The sequence below is a fragment of the Typopeltis vanoorti genome, chromosome 1 (assembly GCF_054136105.1).
Source record: "Typopeltis vanoorti isolate ZY-2024b chromosome 1, IOZ_Tvanoo_1.0, whole genome shotgun sequence".
Lineage (NCBI taxonomy): Eukaryota > Metazoa > Arthropoda > Arachnida > Uropygi > Thelyphonidae > Typopeltis > Typopeltis vanoorti.
Genome location: NC_143549.1, coordinates 118,201,068 through 118,221,009, shown reverse-complemented (window position 1 = coordinate 118,221,009; position 19,942 = coordinate 118,201,068). Strand labels below are relative to the sequence as shown.

At 35.3% G+C, this 19,942-nt stretch overlaps 1 protein-coding gene across 1 annotated transcript in view; it reads left to right on the top strand.

The window, feature by feature from the left end:
* LOC150110347 (uncharacterized) overlaps positions 1-19,942 on the top strand; it is a 227,789-nt gene that overhangs the window by 81,236 nt on the left and 126,611 nt on the right. Inside the window, exons 8-10 of the mRNA XM_090396216.1 lie at positions 11,458-11,679; positions 18,844-18,879; positions 19,851-19,886. Coding sequence (XP_090252342.1) covers positions 11,458-11,679; positions 18,844-18,879; positions 19,851-19,886 — 294 coding nt within the window. The remainder of the gene's footprint in view (positions 1-11,457; positions 11,680-18,843; positions 18,880-19,850; positions 19,887-19,942) is intronic.

The window sequence follows — 19,942 nt, the reverse complement described above, 5'->3', positions numbered from 1 at the left end:
GAATCTCTTCCTGCAGGAATGCAACATGCACCTTTTAAAGTCGATTGAGAAAATTTCAGCTTTTATAAAAAAACTAAAACTATGGAAAAGAAAAATGAATGAATACGGAGGCAAAGACTTTCCCCTTGTTGAAACAGTTTTTGACCTCCAATAGAGTTGATTTCTCTCGAAGTATCAAATCAATTTTTGAAGAACACTTATCACAGCTTACCACCTAGTTTGAGAAATATTTTCAAAATGATAATATCGATAAATTTGCATGGATTCAAGATCCATTTAATGCCAGTGCTCCATCTGAATTTACTGCTGCAGAAAAGAGAAACTTATTGAGTTGTCTTGCGACAATACGTTGAAAATAAAATTTAACAGCATGGAATTAACTTAATTTTGGATAGCAGTAAAAGATGAACATCCCCTTCTAAGTGAAAAAGCTCAGAGAATTCTAATTCCATTTGCGACTTCTTATTTGTGCGAAGCTGGATTTTTGGCGGTCGCTGTGATAAAAATGAAGTATCGCGCGAAAATCAATGTGGAGAAAGAAATGAGGGCGGCTGTGTCCAGTTTGATTTCAAGATTTGAGAAAATGTGCGGTGATCAACAGGCTCATCTATCCCACTAATGATGATTAGTTGAATTTGTTCAATTACCTTTTTTGTGTAATATTAAATACATGTTTTATTTATTTTTACCTAATCCTTTAAATAAAAAAATCATTCGCTATTTCGCAAAGTATACTTTGCGAAATAGCGGTTTTCCAGGTTTTCCCAAGGGCGCCTTGGAAAAACCTTAATTCAGAAAGGGCGCCGACATCTATACTAATATAGGATATTAATTAGTTTGTTAACATCTTTGCATGGATTTTATAACTGGAATTGAGGAGGCTGGTACCACGATACTTATTGCAATCTGTTTTATGTCCTTTTTTTATATTGGAATCGGTAGAGCTCTACCGGAGTTTTTTGGGGATTTTCCCTTTTTGTATATTTGGTTTATAAGTTTTAGAAATCTGGTATTAAATTATTTACCTGCTAATTTAATAAGTTCTGTGTTTATATGATCTCCCCCTGGTGACGTGCTTGTTCTGCTTTGTTTGAGGGTATTTTGTAGTTCTTCATATTTAAATTCATCTATATTACTGATGTTGTGTTTCAAGGGAATTCTTGTATCAAGGAGTTATAATGCCATAACTTCTGGAAATACTCCTGTCAGGTTTCTGATTTGATTATATCGAATTTTGTTCTTTGTTTTAAATCGTTATTCATTTGTTTGAGGATTCTATATTTTAGGTCTTTTTAATGTATAGTCCCGTTCTACTACCTCTGGCGAAAACGAAATCGAACTTTTCGAAATTAGAAGAAACTAGTTGCGCCACTTGTTGTATCTTTTTGTTGTTGAAAGCGGCAACCTGTATTAGTGTTGTTTCAACTTTTTATGACAGTTGTTTCATTAAAAGCTGAGTTATAGTGGCAAGGGTGACAGTGTGTTTTGACGAACGTTTTGAGAATTCTCGCTATCAATTGCTTCCAAACTTCGAGATAAAACTCAACATTGACCGTTTGTCCAGGCGGAACGAATTCTTTGTGGATAATTCCCTTGGAATCGTAGAAACAAATGAGCATTATCTTTACTTCTGACTTCTCAAAGCGACTTTTTATTCGGATGCCCCTCTTCTGCTGGTATCAACTCAACACTCTGGCGCTTTGTTTCGGGCTCATACACAAAATACCACGTTTCCTCACCAGTAACGATCGTTTCAAGGAAGTTTGAGTCCTTACGGGCAGTTTTAATGAGATCCTTAGAATGTTCAAATCGATAATTTTTTGGTCGTGGATCACTTTGTGGTGAACAAATCGATAATTCAATTTACGAAGGCTCAACCTCTAGGTCGAAATGTTGTGCGCAGATGATTTTGGAATCTCCAATTCATTTTCAATCAATCTCACGGACGAATTCGGGTTTATTTTGATGAAATCAAGCACTTTTTGGATGTGAACTTCGCTCACTCCAGTGTTTGGATGGCTCAGCTTTTTGTCGTCCTCAAGCGTCTCATGACCACTTTGAAATTGCTTAAACCACTCGTAAACTCGAGTACGGGATAAGAATTCATCATCGTATGCTTTTTGAAGCATTTGATGCGTTTCAGTAAAACGTTTACCAAGTTTAACTCAAAAGTCAATCTCAGCTCTCTGTTTGAAACTCATTTACCGATCGTCAAAACACACTGTCGCTCTTGTCACTATAACTCGGCTTCCATTGAACCAAATCTCATAAACAGTTGGTACAACACTAATGAAAGTTTCTGCTATCGACAACAGAAATATACAACAGGTGGCGCCAAGAATTTCTTCTATTTCCGAAACGTTCGGTTCCTTTTTGGACAGAGGGTGTAATTTTCCTATAAACTTTTCATGTTTCCATACTATTTTTCTACATTCTTTTTTGTTATCGTTCGTTTCCTTTTATATTCAATGAAGTATTAATCTGTCTTTAAATTTAGCCATTGTTTATATGCTATCTTTTTTTTCTTCAATTATCTCTTTGATCTCTTCGTCCCATTATCTAAGACCTCTGTGTCTTATCTATGTTCGTTATGTTCCCAAACTCTCTCTTGCAACATTTCCTAATATATATTTGATGTTTGACCATTCTTCTTCCACTGTCCTACTTTCCTCGATTTTACTCAACCAATCCCTAATTCTATTCTGATACAAGCCTCTGATATTCTCATCGTCTAAGAGTTTAATCTTATATAACTAAATGAAACACACGTATTAACCACAGTGAAAATTATTTAATTGTAAATATTTAATATATGCTAAGTATCTTAGTACATCATCTTATATAGTTCTGTGTTTCTATTTTCTTTTGGTGTTTTTCCTTCCCTCCCATGTTGGTTTCCATTTAATTTTCCCTACCAGTAAGTAGTGGTCGGACTCTATCTTTGCTCCTCTGTATACTCTGATGTCTATGATCATATTTGATAATTTCATATTAACTATTATAAAATTTATGATATTTTTTGTATTTCTTGCCTGCCAGGGATATCTGTGAATAGCTTTATGTTTAAAGTAGGTATTTGTTATTCTATAATTGTTGTATAGGGTGAATACTTTAATCGCTTCCCATTATTATCATATATTGGTTCTCCTATTGGTCCTATATTGGGTTTATGTGAGGTATTATCAATTCTTGCATTTAAGTCATCATTCTTATAATATAATCAGAAGAGTTTATTTGATGTATAATCTTTTGTAGTTTTTAATAAAACAACTCCGATTCTTCTTCTTTTCCCTCTTCTGGGGCATAAGTGTTTCTTATTGTTAAATATCCTCTATGTATCTTTAGTCTTGTCTCTATGATTCTATCATTCCAGTAGTTGTAATGTATAACACTTCTTATTATAGTTTTATGTATGAACATCATTACTCCTGACTTTGCCCTTTCTGCCATCTTTACTCCACTATAAAGATAGATATAATTCTTGATTTCATCTGTTCCTTTTTGTTTCTTCTTTGATTCTGTAATGGTAGCTCTCTTTATATTTTGTTTTTCCAAGGTTTGGTATCATTCTTGTATTTTATGGTGCACACTTCTAACAGCCTATGTTGATAGTTTCCAAATATTAGGTATCTTCTTTTTCCGTGTTGTGTCCGTGTCCCAATCGTATCGATTCTCCGAGCTGGGTCATTTCCAGTACGCTCCGTCCTTTTTGAATAGTCATGAGTCTTTGTAGTGAGTTTTAATTCAACTGAGGGGGTCTACCTGCAGTCTAGTTTGATGGTGGGGCTTCCACCTTAAGGTCCTCAAGCTGGTCTTGGTTAGTGGTTATTAAAGGAAAATGAAATTCCCCTTAACCCTCGATTACTCTAATAGCTTCTGAGGGGAGAATGGAGGATCCCTTCAGAGTTAGGACAGTAAGGATTATAGTATCGTGTCATCTTCTAGAGATGTTAATAGAGGAGATGTAAGAGGGATCAAGACGGAGAACAATATAGGAAAGAAGTATGACTAAGAGTCAAGCACGCCATACTTATCTCAGGTACCCCGGGTGTGCCAAGTCCGTATTTGCAAGTGCCTGGGGGTGTATATATATATATATATAATATATATATATTGTAACTTGTATTAACTAGGGTAGTAGATATTTTTTAAAAAAAATAATAAAAATAAAATAATTTAAAAAATCGGAATATTTCACATCTAAGATAAAAAATATAAAACTCAAGGAATCTGACAGAATGGTTAGATTTGATATAATCTCTCTCTTTCCAAATGTACCCACAAGAGAAGTCGTCCTCAATCTACTGAAAAACAAAGTTTCCAAAAACATTTTGCCCTATTAACGCATTGCATAAACGCCGGCTATTTCTCATTTGAACGGAAAATATATAAACAAATCAGCCGCTTAGTTATGGGCAGCCCGTATTCTCTAGTGTTAGCCAATGTATTTCTTGAAGACCTCGAAGAAAGAGCTATTTCGAGCGCAACATTAAATCCCAAACTGTGGTTGCGATACAAGGATGATATTTTCCTCATCTGGAAATATAGTCTAGAAGAGTTGCAAACTTTCCTAGATCATTTGAATAATCGCCACCAGAATACCAAATTCACATCAGAACTAGAGATGAATAGCGTTCTCGCCTTTTTGGATTTAAAGATCACTAGAATGCCTGATTGTCTCAAATCTTCGTTTTTTCGAAAACCAACTCACAGATAGATACTTACAAGACTCCTCTCATCACTTCCCTTCGCAGAAATTTGGTATTATTTTCATTCTGGCCCATCGGGCGAGATTTCTTATTTCAGAAGAAGATCTTCGAATAGAACTTAATCACCTCAAAAGCACATTCTTGAACAACGGCTGCTGATCTGGAAGCATCACTAAACGTCTATACCGACGTATTCAACCTCGACAAGAAGATAACTACAATCCTATTACTCACATTCGATTGCCGTTTGTAAGCACTCTATCACCAAAGCTGGAGAAAATAAGAAGAAATTTAATGTTAAAACTTATTTCACCACCCTACCAAAACTTCGTTCGTTCCTGAGTCAACCCAAGCCAAAACACAACCAACTTCAGTTTCCAAGAGTGTATAAAATCATTTGCAATTGCGGCAAACCTTATTATGGACAAACTGATATGTCTGTCTCACTACGTGTTGAGGAACATCAACGTGACATCTCTTACAAGATAACCCGTGCAAGCGCCCTCTCCAGTCATGTTCTTTTCTCTTGAAGAGCGTCAGCACCAGATAGACTGGAATATTACGACCTCTATCCGTAAATGTGGTGACGAACTAGAGAGACGTATCCTAGAATCAAACGAAATAGTTCTGGACCCATCACACATGAACAATAATTTAAGCTACAACTTACCTGACTCTCTTTTTATTTTTTCCAGTTTTTTATAATTATTTACACACCTGAAGAAGTCAGCGTTCCGACGAAACGAGCCACGTTTTATTAAAGTTTTTATCATATACCTTACTCGGTGTCCTAGGCAGTATAATTATTTAAAAAGAAAAAAAATATATATATATAAATAAAGATAATATATATATATATATAAAGAAAAGTAATATTCAATCTTAGAAATGTAAACGCATTTCTAATCTGAGTTTAAAAATTGTATTTTTTTTTCCAGCATTCAGATTAAGTTTATTCACATGAAACTAGTTTGTCACTGTTTTCATATCTGTGTTGACACATTTTGTATTTCACTCAATAGTTACGTGAATTTTCGTGAATTTTAACATTTTCATCTGCAAAGATAAACACCTTTGTGGATGACATCATTAGTCTTACTTAAGTGATTATTTTCGATTTTTGTTTCAACTAGATCATTTTCAGAGGCACAAAGTTCGAAAGTGTTTCAAAGTTATAAATTATAGCTCTTTTTCAGGGGAAAGAAATCTAATAAAAAATCTGGTATTTATCTTGAACTTTAGAATATATCCCGATGTTCCACTGTTAATTTTTATCTTGCCAATTTCGTACAAAATTTAGAAAAATAGAATGTATGAAATTTTGTTGATCCGTTTCAATTACTTGTAGTCGGCCTATACGCAACGGCAAAATAAAATTGCCTGTGCATAAGCTAAACGTAGATCAGTATTTCATTAACTCATTCTCACTTTTGAAGTAATCATTTGATGTAAAATAAAAAAAAAAAAATACTAGCAGGTAAGAAAGTTTTGAATACCATAAATTCCTTTCGGGATCCTGTACGTTCTCGAAAAATAACAAAATGTCGTAAGCCGAAAATTAGGCTTAAACTAAGGTGAAGGACAAGTATAAAGTCAATGATTTGTAGATCAACGAAATTTTTTTAAAGAACTTTTAAAAAGAAACTCGGGTGGAATCGTTTAGTAACATAATGAATTGTTAAAACATTGAGGAGAAACAATTAGCAAAATAACTGTCTTATTCTAAATACAGCATTTAAAGAATGAAATTACAAATTAACTAGCGAAAGAATTTATCAGCACCAATCTTTAACATAGGAGACAGGACCAATCCAGACAACTGTAGAAGGATAAATCTGCTCTGCACTACATTAAAATTATGCACAAAAATAGTTGGAAATATTATAAATAATTAACTTAGTTATCTGGTGAGCAACAAGGGTTCAGGAAAAATAGATCTACAATAGACGTAATGCTGTATTTATATTAAAGAAAATAATATACAAATCAATGGAAAGCAATAAACTTCTTTACATGTGTTTTATTTATTTAAAAATAGAATCTGACCGAATACTGTTAAAAGACATAATAACCACGTAAAAAAAATACCTAAACAAATTTTAGAATTAATTATGAATATGTACATAGGTTACAATTCTATCATAAATATAGAAGTACAGAGTGAAGCAATTAAAATGCCAAAGGAATTAGAAAGGTTAATTTATTAAGCTCCATTTTATTTAATTTAGATGAAAGAAATAATGAAAGAAGTAAACCAACAGGAAAATGAGCAATACAAATTAAAAACGAAAAATTAAGATTAATTGGATATGGTGATGATATCATCTTAAAACCGTAAAATGATGATGATCTACAAAGATTCATAAATACATTCCATATTGCAGCTGAAAATGAAAATATGAATATATCAATAGAGACATTTAAAACAATGACGTTTGCCAAGAAACTCATACATAAGATACAAATTAGAAAACAAAGGAAAAATAATTAAAGAAATTAGTAGGATAAAATATTTAAGAATAGAAATAAACAGTTATGGCATCGCACAAAATGAAGATAAGAAGTAGCAATACAAGCTAGTAGAATATGCTTCATCTGGAAGTATAAGAGCATAAACAAAGAAACACAAATAACAATCTATAAAGGCATAATCAGACCGCTACCTACAACACATAGGCAGAAACATGTATGGCAACTACAAAACTTAGACAAATAAATGAAATCACTGAGATCAAAACATTAAGAAAAATTGAAGGTGTAACAAAATTCGGGACTCACAAATCAGAGAAAATTGCAAAATGTTTCAAGATGGTAAAATAAATCACTTTAAGCATTTTTCAATTCCATTCTTCATTCTCTGATTCATTCTAACTAAAACAATTTCAAGTAATGTCACTCGTGCAACAATGAATCATTAAATGTTTGGATCCAAAAACCGAAAGAATGCAAAATCATACAGAATGCATGAGTTTGCATTCTGTATGAAAATAAAGAACTGCATAGAAAAGGAAAGAGTCGCAGAGGAAGGCCAAGGAAAAAAATGGTGGGGTAGCCATTGAAAGCGGAAACACTACACTCAATTAAGATTAATAGTGAAGAAGAAGAAGAAACTTTTTTCTGTATAGTTGGACCTGTTTTATTAACAAAATACTCATAACGATTCATCTCGTGCTGGTTGGGATTTACTGAAATTCGATATTTAGATTCTCTGTTAAATTTGAAATAATTTAATTTTTTTAAATAATACCCTCTTAATTTAATAATTAGAACATATTATTTAATTTACTTTTAATTAGACATTTACGTCTAATTATTTTTGTATTAATTTTTATTGGGCCTCGATAGTTTCAGATTAAAGACCACGCTTAGAATTATGTCTACGTGCTGACTAATTTATTCTAAGTAAAAACATTTTCAAGTAATTCGTCTCATGCAACAGTGAAAAACTTATGGAAAATACGAATTCACTACTCGATTCTTGAAAACTCAAGAGTTCTTCATCAGTGTCAGAATTTTACACGAAGAATTTCTACTAAAAGAATCATGCATTATTATTTAAACGATAGATTAACTCGCCAAAACTAGGTAGTAATTTAGATAACTAGATAACTATACTAAAGCTAAACAATCTCTAACTGAAAATGTATTTGTTCCTATCCTCTCTTTAGGTTATCTCTGCTTTTGTTGGAAATTTGCCGAAATTTCTAAGAGATTTACAACTTTAGACAAATGGGGAAAAACGTATAGTGAATATAGTGAACATCATGAAGTAATTTAATATATATAAATACTTTAAAAATTAAAAAAAATACAATTACAATATTTAACCACATGTAATAACTCGATAGTAAAAATAGTTATTCAGACACTCCAATAGTTTCGTGAAATAATGGTTTCAGCGTCAAGATAAGGAAAAAATAAACAATTAAGCTAAAATCAGGCAAAGATCAAAAAGTAAATATCAGAAAAAGAGAGACAGAGAGAAGTGCGAATGTCTTATGTAGTCAGAATCTTGCCTTGTTTCGTGTTATTTGCCTTTTTCTGTTTGCACTGTTCTATATATATGTATTTTTTTTTTTCATTTCGGATCACTCTTTGAATGCGCTGGAGTCGAAATTATAATTTATGTCAGTCATATCCGTGTATTACTACAATACGACATATTTAAATTATGTTGTATATGCTGTCAAACTTGAGTTTTCCCCACTCCCTTGAAATGCTCTGACATGCGATTCTCTCCTGACAATTTGGTCTATTCCATCCTACAGAACACATCCCACAGATATAGATACTCTTGCAAAAGCCAGATTTCTTAAATGGTGGATGGAGAGGATATAGAATTGACATCAGCCCCTAGCATCTGGAAGAAATTCCTATAGCACTAGGATCTACAGAAGTAACGGTATCAAAAGAACATTATCAAGATACGGATCAGTTACCTGTAGAATACGCACGCTATCATCAGCCAAAACTAAGACTGAATTTGTGCACAACGGAAGTTTTCAAAGATTTTCTCTTATGCATTTCACTAATACTGACGCACTAAGCACATTATTGCATTACTAAACACCCGGGATAAGTGCAATCATTAAACGTTCTACCAGTTTGAGATGAAAAATCTTGTTAAGGAGGAAGAAAGTAACTTTGAAATATTGTCTGACTAACTGAATATTTCAGTCCACTTAAAGCTTGTTTTTTTGTATTCATCGACAGCATTCCATTATAGGCATTCTTCAATAGGATAGAACTGAGGTAATCGAGCTTTCATTTTCCTTTTTCTATAATTCACAATAATTGATATTGATAATTTATAAGGAAACTCCCCTTACTTTTTAAAAATTGTGATATGTGTTTCGTAGAAAGAGGACTTTACTTGTAAGGGCATTCGCTTTCAGTTCATTTTGTTCAAGTAGTTCGTTTTCAGTTGTGGGAGTTTCTATTTGTCCCTCATGTCGTTCATCCCTGTGGGGGCGGCCCTGCTTGCAGACACTTCTTAGCTGTTTTATTAATCTGCTGCAGAGCATCACTAGAAATGCTTTTCTTGTTAGTCTGCAGATGCTAACGTTCAGTGTGATCCTCGAGAGTGTTTTTCCTCTTTTCCGGTTTGCGCGGTTGGACGAGTACCTGTTTGCGATTCTATTGACTATGTTTTGCTTTATGTTGCTATTCGTTACTGTCGTTAAAGCTCTCTGCCTCTGGTCTGTTCTTAGTGGTATCCTGAGGTATAGTCTGCCCACAGCTGAGAGAACCGTAGCTGGCGAGTGCCAACAAGAGGCAATTCATGTTGAAGGGGTGAAAGGAATAAGGCGATGTACGTATTTGTCATCAACACGCGAAATCATCTGCTTTATACGTAAAATTTTCCAACTGTTATAAAAGCAAATCTAATTTTCCGACATGTAATACTAAACAATCTCATCCCACAAGACTGATTAATTACTCTATTACGGAATGGTTTTTCCTGCGCCTGGCATGCACAGAAGTGTCGAGCGATCACGCATCTATGGTTGCCCAATAGACCGTTTGTTCTTACCTCAGGAAGAAAGAAGAGGGAGGAAGATCTAATGTGGTCTTTCTTCTCACAGTAGAAGTATTGTGATGAAACTGATAGAACGTTTAATTATTACATTTATGCAGTTGTTTATGAATGTCGTAATGTGCTTAGTGTGTCAGTAAGATTGAAATGCATAAGATCTTATCTTCGAAAATTTCTGTTGTGTACAAATTCAGGCTTAGTTGTGGCTGCTGATGGCGTACCTATTTTTCAGGTAACTGATCCATATCTTGATAATATTCTTTTGACCCCCGTTTCTTCTGTAGATACTAATGCTATTGGAATTGTTTCAAGATAGTAGGGGACTGATGTTAATGCCGTTATGCAGCACTCCCTGTGCTCATGAATTGTGACTTAATTATATTTTTATTATTTCAGCTATACAGGAAGCGTGTTTTATTATTGGGAAGTATGGTCTTGGGAATGGCTATCAAGTACTTTTCCAAAGGTCGGTTTTCTATTGTGGCAAAAAGAACACTTCAGTTTTCTGCGTGATGATCCCGGAGTTGGTCACTAAACTATTACTGTATCTTGTGTTCTATGATGCGGTGTTTGAACGTGAGAGTAGCGTTTTATGCAGCCACAAAATTTTAGCTTTTTCTTTTTCTTTCAGCCACTATATTAATATAAGAAGGGAATGTTAGTGATCTCATTTTTGTAACAAGGGCATTTTTACTACCTCCGATAGTGAAGTAGTAGGGAGTTCTTGATATACTTCACTTGTAAAATGGAGCTGTACGATCCACATGATGGCGTTATCCTTTGCAAGCTATAGCTGCGATAGCAGTCCATGTGTCCATGAATGGTTAAGGTCGATAAAGAAGCAATAGTATAAAAGCGCTTAGGCCAGCTAACGTTATGGGCAGAATCGCAAAATCTTCTGTACTCCACGTTGTTTTGTATAAACACACACAATATTTAATAAGGGAATTGTTCACTGAAATCTGAAAGACACTGCACACAATACAGGACTCTACTCTAAGGAAACACTATAAAAAAGGGAGAAGCATGAGCTAAACACCAGCACATCCGACAGTCTAGCCCACGGATAGATTCTGTGTTGAAAAATTTTCACAAATATACCAATTCTGATGAATATAGTTTGGTAAATAGAGTTGTTATATCCTTCTTTTATATTCTTACATGAAAGTGAACTAAATTAGTATATTATTATTTTTTTTTCTTATTTTGCAGAGTACGTGTTCATTTATGGCTCTACAGATTCTGGAAAAGATGGCTCTTTGTCTATTAAAAGTTCTAACACAATTAAATCATTTAATGTAAGTTTCTCGTACTGGAGAAGAAAGGAAATAACAGTAACTGTAGAAGGCGGATCCAACATTGTTTCCTTGAACAACGACACTGAAGAAACATGGAATAAGATATTTACGAATAGCACATCTTCAAACGAAAACAGTAAATATACTCTATTTAATTTTTATTAATTTAAACCGCAAATATTATACATTAAATAGACCGACAAAACTGGTTATATGATTATTCCTTATCTTACTTCGTATCCAGCTTGTATGACGGATGAACACATCATGCTTGTGTGTTTTAAGCCATTCTACCAAGCATGATGTGTTCAACCGTCATACAAGCTGGATACGAAGTGTATCACAGAAATTGAAATATTTTTGATATAATACTGACATAACATGAATACGAATTTTCGAACTTTAATAATGTTTAAATATTGTATTTCTTCTACCATGGGGGGTGGGGGGGGGGGGGGGTGGGGGGGGGGGGGGGTGGGGGGGGGGGGGGGTGGGGGGGGGGGGGGGTGGGGGGGGGGGGGGGTGGGGGGGGGGGGGGGTGGGGGGGGGGGGGGGTGGGGGGGGGGGGGGGTGGGGGGGGGGGGGGGTGGGGGGGGGGGGGGGTGGGGGGGGGGGGGGGTGGGGGGGGGGGGGGGTGGGGGGGGGGGGGGGTGGGGGGGGGGGGGGGTGGGGGGGGGGGGGGGTGGGGGGGGGGGGGGGTGGGGGGGGGGGGGGGTGGGGGGGGGGGGGGGTGGGGGGGGGGGGGGGTGGGGGGGGGGGGGGGTGGGGGGGGGGGGGGGTGGGGGGGGGGGGGGGTGGGGGGGGGGGGGGGTGGGGGGGGGGGGGGGTGGGGGGGGGGGGGGGTGGGGGGGGGGGGGGGTGGGGGGGGGGGGGGGTGGGGGGGGGGGGGGGTGGGGGGGGGGGGGGGTGGGGGGGGGGGGGGGTGGGGGGGGGGGGATCAACATAGATGAAACTGCAAAGAAAGCTAATTATGAATATAATGAATTAACACGTAAAGTGGAAGGATTATGTAAATGAGTGACAGTGGTGAAAAGTGAGTAACAGTGATGAATATACATCTTACATAATTTATCCTAATTTTAAATCTATTTATCTACAGAAGTAAATTTCACAACACATGTCAATTGTTATTAGTCAACTTAATGAATAATGAAGCCCTGAAAGAAATACACCTTAAGAATAAGTTATTCATGGCTATCATAAATCGGATGTAGATATAACATAAAAATAGCACACTTTGAAAAATAATTAATCGGAATTGTTATGAGTAATCCTATACTTTTTATTGACACATTAAAAAGGAATAAAAAAAATAAACAAATTAAATGTAACCGCTGATACCCTATAGGGACAATTCTGAATGATGCGACTGCGGCTACAACAAAATTACAGTAGTATCCTTATGTATGTATATGGACAATGATCAGAGAAGTTGTCCAAGTGGTTAGCATATTCATTCTCCAATCATTCCGAGTTCTATTCTAACATGAGAGTGGATATGAGTAGATATATTTACGTGGTAGATGAATTTCATTAACAGGCTGAGATTATCAGGCTGCTTACTGTTAGGCTGAAAATAAAAGTTCAATCTTTGGTTTTGAAATCAAGAGTATTTAACCTCATTCGTCCCACCGTACTGATATTAAATGTATTATAAACTTACAGCCCTACTTGGGTGGGATTCGCATAAGGAAAAAAGATAGAAGATGAAATTCTGCTGAAAAATCAAGATAACTTGATGTAATATGCATATTTTTATATATGCAAATGACATACATATATACATCTCTCACCTTATGACAATTCATAAGTTTATGGTGTAGGTGATATATTGCATTTAGTAGTCATCATTTTTATCAGCCATTGTCGATCCACTGCTGGATGAAAGCCTTTCCAAAATTAGTCCAAAGCTGTCTGTCCATGGCTAAAACGCCACACTTATGATATCATCAATCCACCGTGATATAGGTCAGCATCGTTGTCGTTTTTCCTCTCGTGGAATCCAATCCAGTACTTCTTTTGTCCATTGTTGATTTTGTCTTTGAGCAATTTACCCAGTCCATTGCCACTTCAGATGTTTCACTCTTTCTATAATGTCAGAGACTTTGGTTTGATTTCTTATCCATGTTTTATTTTTGTAATCCAATCTTGTGATACCAAGCATACTTCTTTCATACTAAATTGTGTTGTTCTTAATTTTTGAATTTCCTTTGTATTTGGTGTCCACGTTTTGCAGCCATAGGCCATACATCTATTCTTCCTATATGTCAGTATAGGAAGAACAGATTAGTTAAAAACGTTTCTCTTCAGAGATAATGGTAGTTGGCTTATGAATATTGAATGTAATTTTCCAAATATTTTCCACCCAAGCATCGTACGCCTTTTAATTTCGTCCATGGTATTGTGTTCCATTTATATCTGTTGTCCTAAGTATATGTAATGATCTACTTGTTTAATTTCATCATTATTGATTTTTATTATTTCTGGTTGGACATAGCTATTAAACATAACTTGGGTATGCTTTAGGTTTATCTTTAGGCCTGCTGTTTTGCTAGCAATTTGGAGTTCATGGATACGAATTTTTAATTCATGCGCAATAGAAGTAAAGATAACTATTTCATCTGCAAAAGGTGAATGGCTTAAATATCTTCCATTTGTCTTCAGACCTTTCCCTTCACAATCAAGAAGTTTGAGTATTTCTTCTAGGCACGTTGTGAATAATTTTGGAGTTATTGTGTCCCCTGTCTTATACCTCTCTATATTCCCACAATAGCGATGTTTTCATTGAAATGAATTGCTACTGTGGCATTGGTGTATGCTGATTTGATGGTGCTGATGTATGGCTCCTCCACTTGTTGGTTTAGTAATGCTTTAAGTATTTCACAAGTTTCAAGTGAATCAAAGGCTTTCTCATAGTCATTAAAACCAAAGCATAGTGGTAATTGATATTAATTACACCGTTCAATATTCTGCTGTACAACTTGAATAGGATCTATTGAATTAAAGCCCTTCGAAAGGCTGCAGGTTCTTCTGGTTGTGGATAGGTCTAGAGTCTAACACTTTTGTAAACACTTTGTAAACCACTGATAGTACACTGATAGGTCGGTAGTTCGTCAAGTCTTCTATCTCACTTTTTATGTAGAAGAATTAGGATTGCCTTCTTCCATGTTGTTGGTACATCATTTTTCTTCAGGCATAAAGTAAATCATTTTGCTAAGAGTTTTTAGAAGTTCAGCTATAACTCCATCCTCACCTGCAGCCTTCCCATTTTGCAAGCTTCGGATGCTCCACATACCTTCTTCTGGTAAAATCTGTGGTACTTCAGCTGTATCATAGTTGTCTTCTTATTCATTTAATTCACCAGCTTGATATAATACTGAGTAAAATTCTTCAACTCTTTTTTTGCTATAGTATATCTATCTCTGGTGATGGTCCCGTTTGACTTGCAGTTTGACTGCAACCATTGTTTGTTCATCAATTGCTGTTTGGTTTTTTTAGACTACGGTTGTTTGTTGTATGAATTACAATTGAATATCTTTATTTCTTCAGCGATACGTATTCTGATCGTTTTTCAAAATTTAGTGTATTAAATTTTATTCTGTAGGTCAACTGATTTTCGACTGTAACATAAACAAAGTAAAAGAAAAATTAATTAGGAATCATATCTCAATATCATTCGCACCGAAGATTTGTGGAAGCAGTGCATATTTTCAAAGAAACAATCAGTTGTATAAATCTGCTTAAATTTCATACCGTCACGAGAAAATACACTAATTCGATGGCTATCATGCAATATATTTTGATTTCAGCAACGTCTCTGGTAGTCTTTCACATAAGAAGCATCTGCTGACTAATACTTTCAAACAGCTAATAATTAATACTGCATCAGTTAGATAGAAATTGACTGATAGATTGTCGACAGAACGCAATGCTTACAAGAAGTGTCTTGTAACTGCTAAACAGGAGCTAATTACTTCAGAGTTCGGTTTAATGATTTTAGGTTCAAATATAATTAATTAAAATTTTTCACTTTTATGAGGATGTGAACGTGGAGATGTACTAACAGGCTGTACGAATGACCAAAGTTCTATTTTAGAATATCAGATGAATGAACGGAATGTAGAGATTAAAAAATCCCATACTTCTTCAAACTCCATATCCCTATGAAGATGTGAAGAAATATGGGATTTTTCAAAAAAACTTTTCCATAACCATGATTTTAATCCTTTATTTTTATAGCCATTCGTTACTTAAATCCGATCGATCCAACACTGCGAACAAAATTTCCCTCTATTTCCCTGGCATCCTATTCGAGACAGTAATTCTCATCTGTACAAGTCATAGCATAGCAGTCACCCAACCTTAAAAGAATACTGTTCGCGCTCTCAGCCTGTAAAAGCTTACGGGTCGATGTTACGGGTAGACATACACTGCTTGGAAATAAGTTCAAGGACACTTTAGTATGATGAACAAATAGCAATAACGCCCAACTTAATAAAATGTAAGACCATCTTTCACTGTGATGACTGCAGCTATCATACAAGGCACTCTTTCTACATGTGTACGATAGCGATCAACTGAAATTTGGACAATTCTTCCTGTAGGCATGTCCTACAGGAAGAATTAGGTCTTAGAATATTGTTGGGCAGACGTTCCTTGACGTCATCCGACGCTACAGTTCATCCCACAAATGCTCAATAGGGTTGGAATCGGGAGCTCTGTGGAGGTCACTCAAGTGTGGTGACGTTCATTTCCTCAAACCACGCAGTTACAGAAGCAGCCTTATGACACGGTGCATTATCTTGTTGAAAGAGTCATTGGTCAGTTCCAACTTTGTCTTGTAGAAACGCCACAAAGTAGGACGCATTGCATTGTCCTTCAGATACCGTGACACCACAGAAGTCTGAGACCAAAAAACAGGACCATACCTTTCCACCGACACCTCCGAATTTCATAGTTGGGGTTATGCACTTTGCCAGGAGACGTTCAACGGACTCCTGCCCCACCTGTACCCACCATCTGCTCGGTAGTGGGTGTTGCGTGACCGATCACACCCGCAACACAACTTTTGAGCTTTCACATCCACTGTAAACGTTCTTTGCTCCACGAAGACGAAGTCGCATGTTGGTTCGGGTAATGGGATCTTGCATATTGCTGTCATACAATGGAAAAACATGTTGTGAAGCTCAATTCTGAAAGTTTTTGCGCAGATTCGGGTTTCATTTGAAGTCCGGAACACCTTGTTCAACTTGTGGGACCTCCAATGGGAGTTTATTCATACTATTCTTCGTTGCATCTTACAATCACATTCGGTGAGTGCGGAGGGTAGCACTTGCACTTGATTCCCTTAACTTTCATGTCAGTATAGTATTACTTATTGTTGTCCTCGTATGGACTAATTTGTCAACAATTTGCCGAACAGATCTTTGCTTGCAACATGTCATCCCGTCATAGTGCCTCTTTCAAACTCTAGCAGTTTCCTTTTCAGAGCGACTTCGCCCGGACACAGATGTACTGGGTGGAAACATCACATTCCTCCAATTTATGTGTTACAATCAGGTGACTCTTTACACGTCACGATGTCCCTCGCCCATGGGTTTGGTGCCCGTTGATTGCTTACCAAGCAGTGTACTTACGGGCCTAGATTTCTATCCCCAGCCTCTCATTTTCCTTTTTCATTCTAGCTTACCATTTTCGCCAAATGCTACAACTTTCATCTGTTCGAAAAAAATACGCCAACAGGCGCATTCTTTATTCTCATCCAATGCCTCACACCAGATACGCTCATATGATAGGTTTGAACAGCTGTCTTGATACATGAAAGTATCAAGTGTTGATACATGAAAGAAATGGTTACAATATGACTGGACAGTCATCAAAATGACTTAATGAATTTAACGATTGATGTATATCTTTGGTAGGGAGTAGACATGGATATTGAAAAGACAAGTAAGCAGATAGCATAGCTTAGGAGATTACAGCAGAGTGTAAATTATGATAGTATTATATTTTTGCTCAGGACATTTTACTAATAAGACCCACAAATTTACCCATCCGGATCTTTAAAGCAAAAATATTCTTATGTGTGATTATATGACCATATTGCTCATTACGGTTGTATAATCTCATAAGGAAATATTTTCGAAAGATATTAGCTATTCTTCAGCATTTAAATTAATGATTTAAAAATAAACTTATATAAATATGACAGCGTTTTGGTAATGAGGGAACTATTTTTGTAAAATAAAAAATTAAAAAAAAAACTGATATTTTAGTGTGAACTCTTTTATTATTATTATTATTATTATTATTATTGTGTTTTAACATTTTAACAGGGTACAAAAATTTTACATTGTAAAACTGGACAAGGTAAAAAAATCGGATTTATTTTATCTTTCCACTTGAAATAATCATCTGGATTCTTGATCATCGCGGTGCGCAGCAATTTAAAATTAAATAAAAAAAAAACCCATTAAACTTATAAAGTGAATGTGTTTAAAGCAAATATTAACCCTGAGATCAGCAATCCATTTTTTTTCTTTCATTGCTTGTGACCCGTCAGTTGAGCAACAGTGATTGGAATAATTTAAAATCATATTTAAAATAAGCACATTTCTGAAAAGTTACTTGGGATTGATTCAGAAATAATTCAGTTTATTGTTGGATTAAAAGGCAAATATATTTTTGCAGAAATTAAAAAACATTCAAAACTTTCAACCTAACTTTATTTTTTTTTCTCCTGACCTACATATTAATATTCATTTCAAAATATTACAATAGTTTGTTTAAATATGTTTCGTTTTTATCTGTGTTTAACAGCAACTATAGAAAAGGAAAACCACAACTTGGAATTAAATAGTAATACGATAATACACTTTATCGCTCCCACACTCAACCTTTTGAAATTTAAAATCGGGAATTATAATTTCGCAATAAAAACAAAGGAAATAGTTTTAAAGAGAAAGTTAACCTTCTAAACATGTTTGAACTCAAACTGTAGTCTAGACTTCGTACTTTCCGGGACATCTTCTTCTGCTCCTTACATGATCCACAAGTGACAATTCTTCCGATTTCAATGAGTTGCATATATAAAAGAAGATCATTGTTACGTTATATTTCAAAATTTTCTTTGTGACCAGACGAACGGGAATACTGTGATCTTAATTATTTAAAATCGCTTTCTAAATAGTATATTTTAGACAAGGAATATCTGATTTAGTCTATTTCTTCTCTCAAAAATCAAAAAAATCTTATAACATATGAGAATATTCTGTTTAAATATTTTTTCTCTTTGTTTCAGCCACCATAGATAATACGGAAAATCCACAACAAAGAAGTAAGTAGTAATTGCTATTATATTAATATAGCAGAACTATATTTCTAATTATATTTGAAACCTTATGCCAACCTAATTAAAGCTGTTCATTTATATTTTTTTCTTATCGTGAAAATCAGTATAAAGAGGAAACAAAACTTCTGAACTTGTTTCAGTTCGAACTGCATTCGAGTGTTCTGGTCCTTTGCCGAAGTATCTTCTGCCCATCCTTACATGATCGACAAATGACAACTTTTTCATTTCAAAGAATTGCATATATGGACCAGAAGGTCCGTGTTACGTAATTTTTCAAAATTTATTAAATTTATTCTCGTCACCCAATCATTGGAAACACTGTGATCGTAATAATTTCAAATTGCTTTTTGAATAGTATATTTCGGAAAGCTAACTTGGAATCGAGTTTAAAATGTCTGAATACATATTTCTCTTTTCTTAAAAAATCAATGTTTTTAAAACAAAAAGAATATTCTGTTTAAATACTTTATTGTTTGACAACTATTGCAGAAACCGAAGAACCATAGTCTTTAAGAGGGTTGTACTCTATTTGTTATCGATTATATATGAAACTTCTCGTGGAGCAGACGTAATTAAAATTGTTTTTTTCTCGTTAAGAAGGAAGCAAAACTTCTAAACTTGTTTGAGCTCAAACTGTAGTCGAATCTTCTGGTCCTTCGCCAAGGCATATTCTGTACTTCCTCACATGCATCACAAATGTCTGTTCGTTTTAGGTCGTATTGACCAGGAGATTCCTATTATATTAATTTTCACTTTTACTGCATTAGTTCTTGTTACCCGACAACTGGGAAACACTGATCCGAATCATTTAAAGGGCTTTGAAACAAGAAACTTTCTCAGTAACTTGGAATTGAATGGAATATCTGAGCTTATATTTGTTTCTGGTGAGCTAAATATCAAAAATAATTTTTAAATATTAGAATAATCGATTTAGATGTTTCTTTTCTTTTATTTAGCAACGAATGTACAAAACGAAAAACCACAACTTCCAGGTAAATATTACTCTGTTTTTTTTTTATTTATTGTGTATGAAATCTTATTTTATAAA